General features: G+C 42.1%; 1 protein-coding gene across 4 annotated transcripts in view; it reads left to right on the top strand.

Moving 5' to 3' along the window:
- Positions 1-5,081: 5,081 nt before the first annotated feature.
- The window catches only part of DOCK9 (dedicator of cytokinesis 9), a 293,010-nt gene continuing 280,325 nt past the window's right edge, over positions 5,082-17,766 (top strand). For all 4 annotated transcript variants that reach the window (XM_036250431.1, XM_036250429.1, XM_036250426.1 and 1 more), the window contains exon 1: positions 5,082-5,537. In XM_036250431.1, the coding sequence (XP_036106324.1) occupies positions 5,409-5,537 (129 nt within the window). In that variant the 5' untranslated portion in view covers positions 5,082-5,408. The remainder of the gene's footprint in view (positions 5,538-17,766) is intronic.

The raw sequence follows: 17,766 nt of genomic DNA, 5'->3' as shown, positions 1-17,766 counted from the left end.
TTTGCAGTTGCCATATTGCTGGAAATGGAAGCCTAAATACTTGCCACTCACAGAATGTGGTCTGCAGATCAGTACCACCTGCATCAGTGAAGAGTTTGATGTCACCCGGGAGTTTGTTAGAACTGTAGAATTTTGGGCACCACACTTGACATTCTGAATCAGAACCTGCATTTTAAGAAGATCCCCAGGTGATTTATATGCCTAGTATAGTTTGAGAAGCCCCGGTCTCAACATCTCTTAAAGACCTCATATTTCATCTCCTCTAGGAATCTCTCCTAACTAAAATAGAAGTGAAAGAGGACATTATATTCTTCCAGCAACATTAACCCTAAGTGGTGTCTGAAAACTTATGTGTTAGATTAATTGCATACCTTTCTCCAGATGCTCTATCTTGAAGGAAAGTTTGTGTCTTCTATTTATGTTAGTAAAATTTTAAAAAGTTTGTTTTCTAAAGTTAATCAATCAATTTTCTTAGAAAACAAACATTATAAGAAACATTTAGAAAATGAAGTATAATATAATGGTTCCTCAAAAAATTAAACATAAAATTACCATATGACCCGACAACTCTACTTCTGGGTTTATACTCAAAACAATTAAAAGCAGAGATCCAAACAAACATTTGGACACTCATGTTCATAATGACGTTATTCACAATAACCCAAAGAGGAAACAACCTAAGTGTCCACTGATGGATAAATTGATAAAAAAAAGTGATATATATATATATTTATATATACACACACAATGGAATATTGTTCAGCCTTAAAAGGAGGAAATTCTGATGCATGCTAAGTGAAATAAGCTGGACACAAAAAGAATTATATTGTATGATTCCATTTACATGAGGTACCTAGAGTAGTCAAATTCACTAAGACACAAAATAGAATGGTAGTTGCCAGGACTGAGGGAAAAGGGAATTACTGTTTAATGAGTACAGACTTTCAGTTTGGGATGATGAAAAAAGTTTTGGAAATGGGTGTTAATAGTGGTTGCACAATAATACGAATATACTTAATGCCACTGAACTATATATACACTTAAAATAGTTAAAATAGTAAACCTTATATTACATGTATTTTACCACAATACAAAACCCAAAGTCTTTCACTATTAGACAGTAAGACACTTCAGAATTTTATTACACATTTTTGATCTCTAGTAATGCCTTGTGTACAAGAGTTCACATTTTTTTATAAAACAAAAGGTTCAACTTTCATAGGAAAAAAATGAAGTATAAAATTAATAGATGAGTATTTTTAAAATGCAATTAATACAAGGATAAAGTAAAGAATGAAAGTCTCCTCTGCACTTCCTTTGATGCTACAATCCACAGATCTGACTACTCTTTATAGGTTACTTTTTATATATGTTAAAAACAGAGGTGCTGTTTCAAGATATACCTGAAAAAGGTTTAAAAATAATGATGTGTCGTTAAGACACAAATCATATAGCAACCCTAACAAGAAAATGATGCAGTAAGATGTTATTTAAATATGGTTAATATTTGAATTACAAATATTTGAGCATAGTGCAGTCATTTATATACAATTTCTTAAAACAAGCTGCAATTGAATCTCATCTCCACTACCTAGTAGTATCATCCTCATCTAAAGGAAAGTTTTCTTTCTATAGTTTTGGGAAAACCAAGACAGGGTTACTCCTCAAGCTAAAGTAGTTGGATGTATCTTCTACCACACCTTAAACACCATCCATTCATTCCCTTTCCACAAAGTGCCTTTGCCTGGAGCTGATGCTCCTTCTGTAAAGGCATGACTGCCTCTCTCCAGGAGTTGATTCAGTGAGAGTTCACACAATTCTAGGTGGCGATTAAAAAAAAAAAGTCTTGCCCTGGCCTGTTTGGCTCAGCGGTTGGAGTGTCAGCCTGCGGTCTGGAGAGACCTGGGTTCGGTTCCCACTAAGGGCACGTACCTCGGTTGCAGTTTGTCCCTGGCCCTGGTTGGTCGTGCGGGTGGCAGCCACTCGATGTGTCCCTTCACATCGATGTTTCTCTCTCTTTCTCTCTCTCTCTCTCTCTCTTTCTCTTCCTCTCTCTCCCTCCTGCTCTATAAAAAAAAAAAAAAAAAAAAGTCTTTGGTAAGTGTATTAGTTTCCAAAGATTGCTGTAATAAAGGACCACAAACTGGGTGGTTTTGGACAACAGAACTTATCCTCCTACAGTTCTGGAGGCTAGAAGTTCCAAATCAAGGTGTTAGCAAGGCCATACTCTCTCCAAAGGCTCGAGGGAAGAATCCTTTGTCTTGTCCCGTTCTGGTTGTTGCTAGTGATCTTTGGTGTTCCTTGACTTGTAGATTCATCATTGCAATCTTTGCCTTTGTTGCCACATGGCCTCCATGTGTGTCTATGTCTGTTGTTTTCTCATAAGGACATCAGTCATGTTGGTCCAGTATGAGCTCATTTTAACTTTGTATCTGCAAAGACCTTATTTGCAAATAAGGTCATATTCTCAGACACTGGGATTAGGACATCAATACATATTTTGGGGGGATACAATTCAACCCACAACAGTGGGACCAAGTTTCTGCTGAAACTTAAGCATGAGAAATGTTCCCTTTGTTAACAACACACTTTACCAGGAAGAAGGGAATCAGCTCTGGGTTGCTGAGAAAATCAGTCTTTCTGGGCTTAGTTCACACTTCCATGCTTCCTTCTCTGACTGTAAGAACTAGCGTTTGGTTAGACACTGTCAGTAACTACTGTCAGCACCTTACATACCATACCCTGCTTTCTAAATGACAATCTGCCAGTTCTAGAATATAATGAGTCAGCTAACAAGCAGAGAATTTAGAGTTGGTAGAGGATGAAATTAGAAGGTTGGCGAACCCTTCACTTTCCAGATATGTGACCTTTTCTTAAACAAAACAAAACAAAACAAAACAAAACAAAACAAAACAATACAAAACAAAACAAAACAAGAAAGAAAAGACCTGCCTGAGTAGATCAGTTAGTTAGAACGTGGTCCCAATATGTCAAGGTTGTGGGTTCCAGCCCAGGTCAGGGCACATACAAGAAACAGCCAATGAATGCATAAACAAGTGGTACAATAAATCAATGTTTCTCTCTCAAATCAATAAATAAAATACTTAAAAACAAATTAAATCACAATAACTAAAATTTAAAAGAAAAAAATCCAACAAAAATAAAAACCAACAATTTTGTGTACTTTTGTTGTTATATATAATCTGTTTAGCTACCCAAATTAACATAGAGGGTAGAGGTTTGTGCTGTTTGGGACTTCTTCAGGAGTCAGAAGCTCAAAGGGAAATCTTAATTTAGGATTCATACTAGCATCTGACAGTTCAAGTAAGAACTGAGCTGACATACACCAGTGTAGCTCAAAGGTGTAAATTTTGGGTGTGGATGCATAGGGTCCCTATGAAAGGCAGGGTGAGGCTGGTCTGTACCTCCCTATCCTATTGAGGTAACCCAGTCTACTCTTATAACAGAAGAAACCTGGGAAATGTCTAGGCCTGTCTCTGATTTCATAGAGGAAATAGATTATTGTGATTGTTTTTATTATCCACACATTACTTGTTTTGTTTATCTTCCAGTCTGTCAAGCTTACTGAGAGCCACATCCTGCATCCCAATCCACTAGGAAAACAATCCAATCCAGCAAGTATTTATTGAGTGTTGCATGCCTAACTTCCATTCTTATTATGTGCTAGACCTGCCCATTAAATCCTGAACGGCGGTGTTTTGCTTTCAGCACTGGATTGGTAGTTTTTCCTCCCACTTAAGATTCTGCTTTAGGCCAGTGTTTGGTTTTCTAGCAGGGTGGGACGCAATGGGCGGCCTACTTTTCCGCAGTATCAGCGGTTACCACGCCTCTGGACACTTGGGCCAGAGGAGCGGCTGGGATTCCCGTGAAGGACCGAAGCATGAGGCCAACGCGCGCGCCGCGCAAGCTGATCCGGCAGGTAAAAAGCTGTCCATCAGCAGGGCATGGGCGTGGCCTGCGCAGAGCGGCCAGTCATCGGAGCCACTCTTAAGTCGGTTGCCCCGGGATCCGCCCAAAGCCAAACCACTGAGCATGCGCCAAGGTCTCTGCGCAAATTGTCTGCCTGCGCAACCCTCCGCGGCGGGGGTCAGTGATAGGATGATCAGGATTTCCTCAAAAAAGAGAAAAAGAGGAAAGGCAGTGGGTACCCTTTTGGGATGGGAAAACAACAGAGGCTGAGTGAAGAAGTCCCTCAGAGCGGCTGCGGTCGCTAGCAGCCGCCAGCTCTCGGGTCACGTTGCGCTCGCAGCCCGGCGCTTCAGGGTTTCCCGGCCCGCGCTTTGCGGCCCGGCCGCGGAGGGGCGGCAGACCGGCATGTCGTATCGTCGCAGCCTCTTGCAGATTGGTGTCCTTAGTTTAGAGAAGAGATATGGGAGGCTCAGAAGTTTTGATCCCGTCCAAGGTGACGCAGCAGGTCTGCGTGACTCGCAGCGACTGTCCCGGCCTACGACGTCCCTCACTCCGGGGGCTCCCAGAGGCTTCCCAGTTTGCTCGACGCCTCGGGGTGTGAAATGGTGGATTTAGGCCGAGAAGCGCCACCACGGGGGCCTGGGGCGCTCCGTCCGGCTCCGCACCGCCTCGGCTTCGGAATGGCCCTGTGTTCTCTCGGTGCAGCTTACAGGCCACCTTCCTAAAACTCCTAGTCCCTTAGGTCCTAAGCGCACGGGGGGCGTGTGCCCCGGAGCCCAGACCCTGGGGGTGACCGCGGAGTCCCCATAGGGAGGTGGGGGCTGGCTTCACGGACAGGGCACCCAGAGTCCCAGCGTACGGGCGCCCGTTCCTAGTCTTCGCCCTTTTCCAGCCCCGGGCTGTACGGTCTCCCACCGGCGTGCGCGGCCCTCGCCTTGGGTCATCGGGCGTGCAGCTCCGGGAGCGTCGGGTCGGAGCGGAGATGCCCCCCGAAGTCGTCCCTGCCCCGCGGGGGACTCTGCACCGCATGCCGTCCGCATCCAGCTGCCTCACTCCCGCGCAGCGCCGTGCGGGCCGGACAGCCCCGCGGGGTCCGCCGTCCCGCCGCGCCGGCCCCTCCTCCCTCCGCCCCGCCCCGCGCCGCGCCGGACACCCCGCCCCGAGGAGGCGGCCCGGCAAGCGGCCGCGAAGGGAGGCTGGTGGCATGGGGGAGCCGCCGCCACCACAGGCACGGTTGCCTCTAGCAAGCCCAGGCGCTGCTCCGGACACGGGGGACTGCGGACGCCGCGAGGGTCGCCTCGGAGCGTGACACGGCTCGGAGGGCGCGGCCCGGGCTGCGCCGCCAGGACCGCGGCGGAGGAAGCAGGCAGGCGGCGGCGCTGGGAGCCTCGGGCGGACGGGCGGGCCGGGCGCCGAGGGCGCACCTGGCGGCGGCGCGGCCAGGCCGGAGCGCGGCAGCAGGCGCGGTGGCCGCGAGGATGTCGCAGCTATCGCTGCTCCCCGCGTCGGCGGAGACTCGGAAGTTCACCCGGGCGCTGAGTAAGCCGGGCACCGCGGCCGAGCTGCGGCAGAGCGTGTCGGAGGTAGTGCGCGGCTCGGTGGTCCTGGTGAGTGCAGGACGAGGGGACGAGGGGACGAGGGACCGAGGGACCGAGGGAGGTGGGGGCTGCCGCCGCCTCCGTGCTCCTTTAAGTCGGCCAGACCGAGGTGGAGCAGCCGACCCTTTTGCGTCTTACAGATTAAGAGGTGGTGAGAAAGGGGGTCGGGGGCGTTGGTCAGTGAAGAAGGTACCGTACTGGAGGGGCAGCAACTTCCAGATGCCATCCTGCGTCCGGGGGTCCTCTCTTCACTGCTGCCCCTCCCCTGGGAGTGAGGCCGCCGCCTCCATTAACACCCCCCTCCCCTCGCAAGTTTATCTCCCTTGCCAACTGGGAAATTACTCTCCTCCCCACAACCCCTTTTTTCTCAGGTATGTGGAAGGGCTTGGCACCTGTAGCTCGGAGGGGCGCAGGGCACGGAGATGGGGGCTGTCTCTTCCACTTCGCAGCCCAGGGTTGGAGATGGCCCTGCGGACCCTTTGGGTGGGCTGAGCTCCAAAAGGGAAGGGGTGTTCCTCATCCTCTTCTCCAACCCCTTCTTCCAGCCGGCATCCTAAGGTTTGGCGTCCTTTTATGAAGGATCAGGGGCCATGATAGGAACCCTTGGTAATTTCTGTTTCGTGCAAATTACTACGAAGTTTTGGGGTTTGAAGCAAGCGAGGCAAGCATCTGAGAGATTAATCTGATTGTAGCAGAAGGTCTTTAGAGAACAGGCCCCTGGATGCGAGGGAGATGAAGTTTTAAATCAACTTTTCCACAACTAGGGCTAGTCCTGCTATGTTTGGAAACGCAGTATGCCAGATCACTTGGATGGTGCGGGAGAGGAGCGACAGTTTAACCAGCAGTGTGCTCTCCAGGGCAGCTGGAAACTTTTAGTAGCGACTTGTCTTGTCGCTGACGTTTTCTTGAGAGGGGCTTGTCTGTGGATGGGTGACTTGTGGTGTTTGTTGGAACGATGCAAGAAGATGGGCCTTGGGATGGATTCATTATCTAGATTTTGTGGCACCGAGTGGGGTATTATCAGGGTGGAGTGCCAGGTCCTTTAACACAGGGGCTGGGCCATCTTTTTGGTGGCAGATAGATGCCCTTCCTGGGCAGACACAGGATGACATGAATGATGTCTGTGGAGATTGGAGATGAAGTTTCTCTGATTTCCAATGTCATCTTGCTCAGTTTGATTTTTCTCTCAGTTGCGGGCTCTGCCATCTCACTCCAGATTCCACATACTCCAATTTGTTCATAATAAACAGGGATTTTATTTTTCTATTTTACTGAAGATCCACTGATGGTAACAAGTAGAGCAGAAGCTGGCAAAAGACCAGAACCTGGCATCTCATCTATAACCTGAACTAACTTCTGATACTTTGGCATAAGTAGGATGTCTTCATCTTCCCAACTTTAGCCAATGTGTGTATGTTAAGGATAAAGCCCACAAACATCTGTGGCATCTTTTCTGTTTTCACACAAAACTTAGTTCTTTAAACTGGGGGCTGCTGTTCTCATCAGGGATTTGAGGCAAAAGAAGAGTAAATAAAACATGACAGTGCCATGATTCCCAAAGTGCTGGCAGATCAGGACTGAAGAGGAGGTATTAGTTTAATAAGCCATTAGGTTGAGCACAGAAGAGCCAACATAGACACAACACTGCTAATTATTGATGTGCGACAGTCCTTGAGTATCTGCTCTTCCTTTTGGAGGATGGCCTACTGATAGTGGCTTAGTGTCCATTCCCGTGTGTGACATACTTCTACTGTGTTACCTTATTGCACTTTTAATAGTATATCTGTTTTCCTTGGATACCCTTAAGCATGAACAGCCAGGCATCTGGCCGGTGTCTCAATTCCTAGTGTTATCTATCTGTGATCACTTGTCTGATGGAACAAATACAAAACACAGGAAAGCAGGTGGGCCTACTCTGGTGAGTGTGCAAGGCTTCTCCTGAATAGGAAATGCATTACAATGGTTCTACATTGCAGAAGGAGGAATTTGGGATAGCTTACAGATACTAAAAATTACCCGTAAACTTCACTTTCCTCACTTCCTGCCAGGTACTCTGCCACTGACTCCTTTCTCTTGCTTCTCCCCAGTGTCTGCCAGGAAGCCACAGCAGGTGCGTCTGCCACACATGTTCTGGCTCAGCTTTATTCTAGGAGGACTAAGAAAGTAACTCTGTTCTAGGCAGAAGACAGAGCCATAACCAAACCAGGCTTTAGAATCCCATGGTCCATTGATCTATGCCTGGATGGAAATACTACTCTGCTCTATCTTTGACTACTTGTGTCAGTGCTAATACAATGCCTCCAGCATAATAAACACTTACTAAATATTCTTAACTAGCTGACTAATAAAGCAGTTTTGCAGATGGATTAAAAGAAAAAACAAATAGGATATCGTTTTAACTAGATCTTCCCATGATTCTAGTATTGATGATGGCCGGTAGTGAGTTCAGAAACAACAAAATTAAATAGTTTAGTGGGTTATTAAGGGTGCCTTTTAACAAACAAACTTTAAAATGTAAAAGTGAGATGTACTCATACATTTTTCATTGTTTCATAGCTTTTTTTTTTTTTCTGTTTGGGTCATGGACCTTTAAAAATGGCTTTGCATAAATTTACTTGAAAAACTTGAAAATAAAAAAGTGGAGACAATAATATAATGAACCCTCATATTCCATAACCCAGATTCAATAATTATCAAGATTTGGCCAGACTTATTTTAGCTGTTTCTTTCTTTCTTTCTTTTTTTTTTTTTTTTTGTGATTGTGAGTTCCAGGCCTCTAGTTATTTCAGCCTTATATACCTAGTACGTATTTTTAAAAATAGGGATATTTTCTTACATAATTATAATGCCATTATGATAAAGTTGACAATAATCTGTTGTTATACTATGCAGTTTTTCCAGATTACTTAAAAAACATCTTTGATTAGTAGTTTGTTCTAATCAGGCTCTAGCAAGGTTTGCAGACCTTTTCAAATGTAGTTTGCTTTTTCATGAGCCTTAGAATTATTTATGGTGGAGAGAATCCTTGGTGGGGTCAAGAGTCCTGGGTTTTAATCCTAGAGGTTTAGTAGTTCAGAGCATGGGCCCTGGAGTCACACACAGCACCTGGGTTGTAATCCCAGCTCTACCTCTTATCAGCTGTGCAGTGTTAGGCATATAATTTAACCTTGTTGTGCCTCAGTTTCCTCATCTGTAGAGTGGAGATAATAATCGTACTGAAATTATAGGGCTGTTGGGAGGATTAAATGAGCAATATAGGTAAAGCTTTTAGTGCTTGGCATATATCTTAAAAGCTACTTGAGTCACCTTGTGCTGTCACTTAACTTCTTTGAATCTCAGGGCTCCTGTTCTATTAAATAGGGGGCTTTACAGGATTGTTTCCAAAGTCCTTTTCCCCAACAACAGGCTTTGACTATAAGCTGTTTTTTATAAGAGTAGATGTTCTACTAGTAATATTCCAGTAATATTTACTGTAGGAAAAGTAATTTATGATTTTGAAAGGGTAATGAAAGAAGAATCTGCACGATCCCAGAATTGGCTTTACATGGTTTAGAATCTTCAGGAGGGCAGCATGCTCAAAATATATACAAGCTAAGAAGAAAAACTAGAAATAATTCCCAGAGCAGAGTCGAGTTGTGATTGCTTTTGGAGCTCCTGAGGCATTTTTTACCTTGGGTCTCTCAATGTATTAAAGATAGCATCATAATGGCCTAGATCTAACAGCATACCACCCAAGGCCTAAAAATATCCTTGCTCTGAAAGATTTGTTTAAGTATTGTGACACAGCTCTTTGCGTGGATTTGCTGACTATATGCACTTGGGTATTGATGCCCAAGTCATTTGGCTGCTGGCTTCCTTACTGATCTTATCTCAGTATTTTCAGTTTCAAACTCTTCCATGTCAAGCCCCCGCCAGTTACACCATTCTGTGCCCCTTGGAGATCTAGCAATATGGAATGAAATGGAAAATGAAATTAAATGACACCAAGTCAGGTCATTACTAAATTTTCCTTTGTGTTACTGGAGAAGGATAGACAGAAGGTGTGGAATGATAATCTCCCAGAGTATATGCTTGGGCCTTCCTCACCCTCCCAGCTCAGTCAGCTCAAGATTCCAGTATTATCTGAGGTAATGTGAGATCCGAGTGGTGTTCTTTGAAATGGTCTGGTAACATAAAACCTTGTTTTGGCTGTAATTTTAAATCAGATATGTTAGTAAATCGGCAACTGAACTGGCCTGAGCTTTACCTCACTGTCTTTCTCCACCCTCTGGTGGAGTCCTAACAAACAGAAATATCCCAAAATACAGGAAGCAGGGTGGAGGCCCATCTCTAACTAGATAATCAACAACAGGTTCTATTTCTTTGGCTTCTAGTCTATTTAACTATTAGGACACAGAAGGGCCTTGAATTTGAAAAGGGAGGGAAGGAATTATGAAATCTTTATCCACATTTATTGAGGGCCTGCTCTGTGCTTGAACTCTTTGCTGGGTGCTGAGGATATGCTATTTTGTTAGAGCAGGCCCTTATCCTGAAGGGTTTATGGTCTAAATAGATGGACGGATAACAGTACAAAGGATCAAATTTAAAGGGTTAAATGCCTGTTTCCGAGAATTGAGGAAGATGAAATGAAAGAACTGATATATTAGGAAAGGATTTATGAAAAATTGAACTTGGAAAAATTGGACCTGGAAGATGCAGACATAAGGGGGACTGTTTTTCCAGAAAAGAATGAGAGATTGAACAAATGTTAGGATGCCCAGGTAGTCCAACAGGGAACAGAGCAGCTTGGGCAAAGAGGACCAAGTTTTAGGAGGAAAGGAGAGAAGTTTTGAGAAATACAGTTGCCAATTTGAAGGATAGTTTCAATGATTGGCTGAGAACACATCATAAAATTTTTTTTCCTTGTCTTTGTGAAATCTGTTTTAGGAACATACATTTTTTTAGAGTGATCTTCCTCTAAGTATACTTTTGGGGTAAATGTGATAGTTTATGTCATGCAGGCCCAAGGACAGGGTAGACGTCTGTGGTATGGAAGAGAAAACAGAAACATCTCTGTATGTAAGCATTTAGGGTATCATGGGAGGAGTCAAATATGGTGGGTGCACCATTCCGTAAATGGTGTTGCATAAGAACAGTGCTGGGCCCTGACTGATTTGGCTCATTGGTTAGAATATCAGCCCATGGACCCAAGGGTCACAGGTTCGATTACTGGGTTGCAGATTCAATCCCTGTGTGGGAGGCAACCAGTCAGTGTCTTTCTCACTTTGATGTTTCTCTCTCTCCCTTCCTCCCTTCCACTCTGTCTAAAAAAAAATCAATGGAAAAATGTCCTCAGGTGAGGATTCACAAAAATAAAAACAAAAACCAAAAAAACAGCCCTGGCCTGTTTGGCTCAGCAGTTAGAGGGTTGGCCTGCGAACCAGAGAGTCCTGGGTTCGATTCCCACTAAGGGTACATACCTCGGTTGCAGTTTGTCCCCGGCCCCAGTTGGGGTCATGTGGGTGGCAACCACTTGATGTATCTCTCTCACATGGATGTTTCTCACTCACTCTCTTCCTCCCTCTCTCCTCCCTGCTCTATCTGAAGATAAATGCAAAAGTGTCCTCGGATGAGAATAAAAACAACAACAACAAAGAACCAAAAACAGTGTTGGAGCCCTATCTTAAATCATGTACTAGAATTAATGATAACTAAATGTAAGAGTTACACATAAAATATAATGAATTATGAAACAGCATAAATCTTGGGTGAATAATCATATAAGGCTGAAACAAAAGGGAAAAACCAGTTTGGCCTGGCATTGGGAGGTGAGCTGTGACTTTGCCACATATGAACTGAGATCTTTGAGCAAGTTACTTCACCTAAGCCTTCGTTTGCTCATTTGAGAATTGGGATTGTTATTGTTATTTTAGAGAGTTTATTTAAAAAGAAAGATTAAATAAGGTAATGTATGTAAAGTACTTAATAGTAAGTGCTTAACAAATACAAGCTTGTATTATGTTAATAAAGGAAAATACTGATTTTCTTGACTACATATATATGAAGCCAGCATTGAGTACTTACGATGTCATAGAATATGTGTGTTAGGGCTTTACACATAGAAGGGTAAGTCACCTGAAGGTCACACAGGTAAATGGAGGGCCTGGGTCTTGAACCTGGACACCGTGACTTCAGATCATGTGTTCTTTTTTTTTTTGGTATGTGCCCTTAGTGGAAATCGAACCCGGGACTTTCTGGTCCGCAGGCCGACGCTCCAACCGCTGAGCCAAACTGGCCAGGGCAGATCATATGTTCTTAATCACTGTGCCTACTGCCTTCCCATGTAAACAAACCTCTGTTCTGTATGTCACAAATACCATAAATGTAAAAGTTAAACAGTAAGCTTAGAAACAGTATTTGTAAATTAAAAGTTACCATATGACCTAGCAGTCTCTCTCCTGGGTATATACCCAAAAAACTAGAAAACATGTATTCGCAAGATATATGTACCCCTATAGTCATTGCAGCATTGTTCACCATGGTCAAGACATGGAGACAATCAAAGTGTCCTGGGATAGAGGATTGGATAAAGAAGATGTGACACATATACACAGTGGAATACTACTCAGCCATAAGAAAAGAAGAACTACTGTCATTTGCCACAACATGGATGGACCTTGAGAATATAATGCTAAGTGGAATAAGTCAGGCAGAAAAAGCTAAGAACCATATGATTTCATTCATACGTGGGATATAAAACTGAAACTCGTGGACACAAACAACAGTGTGGTAGTTGCCAGAGGAAAAGGGGTAGGGAGGTGGTGGGGAGAGGGCTTAATATATGGTGACGGAAGATGATTTGACTTTGAGTGGTGGGCACACAGTGCAATATACAGATCTTGTAACATAGACATCTATACCTGAAACCTATTAGCCAGTGATCCTATTAGCCAGTGTCACTCCAGTAAATTAATTAAAAAAAAACAAAACAGTATTTGGCCCTGGCCGGTTTGGTTCAGCGATTAGAGCGTTGGCCCGCGGACCAGAGAGTCCCGGATTTGGTTCCTGTTAAGGGCACATACCTCGGTTGTAGTTTGTCCCTGGCCCCGGTTTGGGGTCGTGTGCGTGGCGACCACTCAATGTGTCTCTCTCACATTGATGTTTCTCTCTCTCTTCCTCCCTCTCTCCCTCCCGCTCTATCTGAAGATAAATGCAAAAATGTCCTCGGGTGAGGATAAAACAAAACAAAACCGTATTTGTACTCTATCTGTTTCTGTATCTCAAAGTGTTACATTTCTAAAATATATAGAATTCTTACAAATCAATAAGAAAAATCAAAACACTCCAATAGAAAAATGGGAAAGGACATTAATAAGCAATTCTTCCAAGAAAGGAATACAATTAGCCAATAAAGAGCAGAAAAAAAATGTTCAGCTTTACTAATAATCAAAGAAACATTACTTAAGATGCCATTTTGCCTGATAAATTTGCAGATTTTCAAAGATAGAAAAGGTATTTACAAGCATAGGTGAACTGGGCACTCTTATTTGCAGGGCTACACCATTCCACAACTCCAAGGGCCCCATTTACATAGTATTTTATAAGAATCCTGTCTCCTATATTTTATAACATGGTGGATGATACAACCTTTTTGCAGTTGGTCTGTATCAAGAATTTTAATAAGCTCCTATTCTTTGGCCCAGTACTTAAATTTGTGGGGATTTCTCCTAAGGACTAACCTGAAATGTACATAAAGTGAAGTCCCAGTGCTGACTGTTCAAGGCAGAACATGTGAAATGCTGACCAACTGCAAACTATCTAAAAGTCTTAACATAGTTTTAAAAAATCCTGGAACATGAAGTATTTGTGATGCCAGTAAGTTTTGTTTTAGAAGAATAATGACTCGAGAAAATTCTTCTGTTATAGTATTGGAAAGCAGGGACTTGGACCTGGCTGCCCAGGTTCTTTTTGTTACTAACCACTGTGTGACCTTCAGTTGTAACCCTGCAACCTGGCTTCTATCCTTTGTGTGGGGTGGCTTCTCAGTCTTCCTTTAATTTGTCTTCAAGATGTCTGCAGCACTTGATACCATTCACTACATCTCCTTTCCCTTCTGTGGTTCTCCTTCCTCCTCTGTTATCTTTACTCTGTCCCCTTGCTACACTCACCTCCCAAGGGCTTTCTTAAATAATTTCTTCTCCACCATTGGCTTAGAATTTAATCTCCTCCCTTCACTCTGAAGGGAGCTGTACACCTTTATTGCAATTTCTAGGTCTTTATCTCAGTTCTAATTTTTCTTCCAGCTCAGATCTGGTTTTCTACTACCTTTCCTGATGTATACTTGGTTATCCTACCAGTCCTTTACCTTCAGCATCTATGAAGCATAAATTGTCACTTTTCTTCCCAAGTCAGCCATCATTTTTGCATTCTTGTATCATTTTCATGGTCACCAACTTTGAAATCTCCTTTTGCCTTCCTCATGCTATCATCGCTACATCTATTATGTTCTATTTCTGCATCAGTCAGTATGGGCTGATGACTTCCAAATCTCAGTGGCTCAAAACAGAAAGATTTATTTTTCCCTCAGTCTTTCTCTCCATTGAGGGTGGCTGGGGGCCATGTTTCCATTTTCTGGAACCTGGTTTGATAGAACAGCCACCATCTTGAATGTAGTGGGCCTTTGTTGAGGGAAAGAGTGTGGGGACTTCCTCATAAGCTCTTAACTTCTACCCAGCACTTCTGCTTATGTTTCATTGGCTAAAGCAAGTCTCATGGCCATATGTATCTCCGAAGGGCAGGGAAATACAGTCCCATCTGTATGCCTGGAAGGAGAGATGAACTCTGGTGAGTAGCACTCATGACTATTGCAACCTGTAATTCCTCCCCTCTGTCTTTTGCCCTTATCTTGGTCCCTGGTCCTTATCTAGGGTTCCTGTATCTTGGCCCCCAGACCCTTATCCAGAGCCTCCCTTCTGGTCTCTGCTGCCATTCTTATTCTATCCTTAAGGCTTCAATTCTGAATCCTTAATACATGAGTATTTCCCATGGTCCTTGGAGTAGAGTATCTTCTCTTGGACAGTAAGGTGATCTTATCAGGCACCACTCTGTTTTTGCTCACCAGCCTGGCTTTAAGATTCTCCCGATTCCAGGCTCTCTCATACCTCAGGACCTTGGCAGAAGCTCTTACCTTTGCCTGGGGTAATCATCACCTCCTTGTCTGTCTTCTCATCTGCTAGGTTGCTCCTTTTGGTCTTTGGAACTGTACTTACACAGCTTTGCCTATCCACCCCAACTGAAACAGGCCCTGCCTGTTTTTTGTTTTTGTTTTTTTTATTTGTACCACTTAGCACTTGTGTATGCATTTGTCAGTACTTATTTTCCTCATTAGACTATTTGTTCACCATGATTTTTTCAGTGCCTGGCTCAATAAATATTTTGTGGATTAATCCTGAAGACTCTACCTTACATGTTTTAGTTTTTCATCCTTTTTTGATTTCACATGTCCCTAAATTCTCTCTTCTACACCTGTTTCTATTTACTTCATTCAGTCCTATCTCTCTCTGTCAGATTAATTTTCCTAACACACAGGTTCCATTATATTATTAATTTTTCATTGCCACCTGACAAATTGGTGGTATTCTCACATGTATCACTTTGGGGCTGGCCCTGTGTTTACAGTAGTTTAGAAAAAGCTAGTCAGGTTGTCAGCGAATCTGCATCATCTTTGCATAATTTTTAAAACAGTCACACATTTTGATTCAAGTAAGGTTAATTGCTTTTTTCAGGACCATTTGTTTTCACAACTCTGGGGATCTCCAGTATGTAAAAGAACACTGATCTAACTCTTCTGTTAGGTTTTAGTAACTAATTTATTTGGAGAAAAAAAACAATACACACACAAAACAAAATAAATATACAAATAATAAAAACCATTGGAACTGCTTTTTATTCATTTAAACCATGAGGTTTGCAAAACATCAAGGAGCACTTACTTGGATGGTGAAGTTGTTTATATTTCTTTACATTTTTGTCACTTTTTCTCTCATGGATTTCTTGGGTCATTACCAGTGAATTTGTAGCAAGGTCTTTATCTGATCAGAATTCTGTAATGCCAAATGGTTTATTTGAATCTCCCTGCCCTTCATTTCTTTGAAGTTGGCAGGGATAATTCAATTAAGATAGTGCTTGGGTGTGTCTACTTAGAAGCAGGCTGGGTCACTGCATGTGTTAGAGACATGCCCGTTTATTTATTATAGATTAACATTTATTGACTGTTAATCTGAAAGTGAATCTGAAAGCAGATGTCTGAACTGCTGAGGGTTTCCATTGACCACTTGAGGTTTATTCACAAACTCTTATGTACTTAGTTTGAGATTCACATATTCTATTTTCATACATTTTGTCTTAATAGAAAATACACGTTCTGTTGTGTGGTTATAGTTGTAAGGAAAGATGTTTACCATGCTAAGTTTAAAAAATTATAAACAATATTTACACGTTTCACTTTTTAAAAAAATAGCAGTATTTTGTTCATGAAAAAGTTTTATAATTTTACAGGTGCTATAATAAACTATTCTCTTTTGTTTCAGGAATAAGTATCAAATGTTTAGTTCCTGAATTCTAGAACATAGAAATCATGGTGGTATAATCAAGTTTCTATTAGGGTGTTTTTTTCTTGCTAGGAATGATAGATAGTAGGGTATAGTTGATAAGAACTTGCTCTGAGGAGGTTCTAAACCTTGCACTTCTGAGAAAGCTCTTCACTTTGAAAATGAAAATTATACTAGCATTTATCCCATAGATCTTTGTGATGATTAAGTGAGCAGATGCATATAAAGCACTTAGAAGAGGGCCTGGCACACAGTAAATACCCAATAAGTGCCAGCTTTTGTAATTTATGAATATCATATAACCCTTACAGTGCTGCTTCTGGAGAATTTATAACATGGAAAAATTATAATGTCGGGTGAAAAAGACACTCAGGATTTGGAAATATGTATGATCACAGCTGTGTAAAAAACATAACTTGTATGTTAAGAAAAATGTGGAAGGAAAGACATGAAAAGTAGGCATATGGCTTTTTCTTATATAGTCTAACATTTTCTGATTGTTTTACTTTTAAAATAAGAGAATAGGTAATTATCAAGAAAAATAAGACTGTGAATATAGGAGGGAAAATTTTGGCATATAAGACATTTAAATTAGTACTCTTTGAGAATTATACCTGCACATCTTTAGTGCTTGTACAGGTGTGCATCTTAATGTAAAATGTGTTCCTCAAGTGACACACAGACACTCATCCTGACAGCAGTATTGTCAACTAGTTAAGGGCCCCACTCATTAAATGCTCTTAGAGGAAGGAAGCCCATGTGAAATAATGAAATTTTGCATTGGACTGTGTTATAAAATTCTTTCAAAAAACATCTTGCTTGAGCCTCTGGAAAATCTAGTCAGATAGGGATAGTTTTTTAATTTCTGGTTTTCAACTCACTTAAGGTCACCTAGCTAATAGTTAACATCCCCTCCTCCCCCAATTTGATGGCAGGAATTATCTAAAAGGTACTTTAAATTTCTTGGAAACTTTTGTTAACTTGAATCATTAAGCACTTTTCTGGAAAGTACCATGAATTCTCTGGGTTGATAGAAATTTGTGACATGGAAATGAAATCATACTGTTTGGAGGTGAAAGGTATCTTTAAAGGTCATTTGGTACAATTTTGCAGATGAGGAAGATAAGGTCTTCGATTTATCTGTGATTATGCAGCTAGTTAGTATTACAGACAAGAACAAAATCTAGTTTGCTGACCCCTGGTCTAATGTATTTTCCACCGACCACAGGAAGTAATTGAATTGACTTTGTTTGCACTTGCATTTTTCATCAAGTATCTTTACAGACCATGGTAATGGGATAATATCAGAATATGAAACATCTATTTGTGCCATGGATCTCCTCCCTGCTTGTATATTTCACTAGTCCTAGGCCAGTTTTTAGGTGAAATTGACATACATTTTTTCCACAAGCCAAAACAAGAGTTCTGTATTTCTGTTGGGGTATTAGGAGGGATGAGAGAAAGAAATAAAAAGCAAGAATTATAGGATTAATCTAAGAAAGGTCTCAATAGAAACTTATTAAAGAAGGAAGAATTAATTTAGTAGTCAAATAAATTATTTAAGGGAGGGAAAATCATGGTTTTGTGTATACTTTGGTTAAAATAATTATGTGACTTGAGAAAAACACCTTCCCAGGCTCGTTAACCTA

This window comes from Molossus molossus, unplaced genomic scaffold (genome assembly GCF_014108415.1).
Source record: "Molossus molossus isolate mMolMol1 unplaced genomic scaffold, mMolMol1.p scaffold_m16_p_9, whole genome shotgun sequence".
Taxonomy (NCBI): Eukaryota; Metazoa; Chordata; class Mammalia; order Chiroptera; family Molossidae; genus Molossus; species Molossus molossus.
The sequence above is the reverse complement of the archived record's forward strand: the minus strand, read 5'-3'. Positions and strand labels throughout refer to the sequence as shown.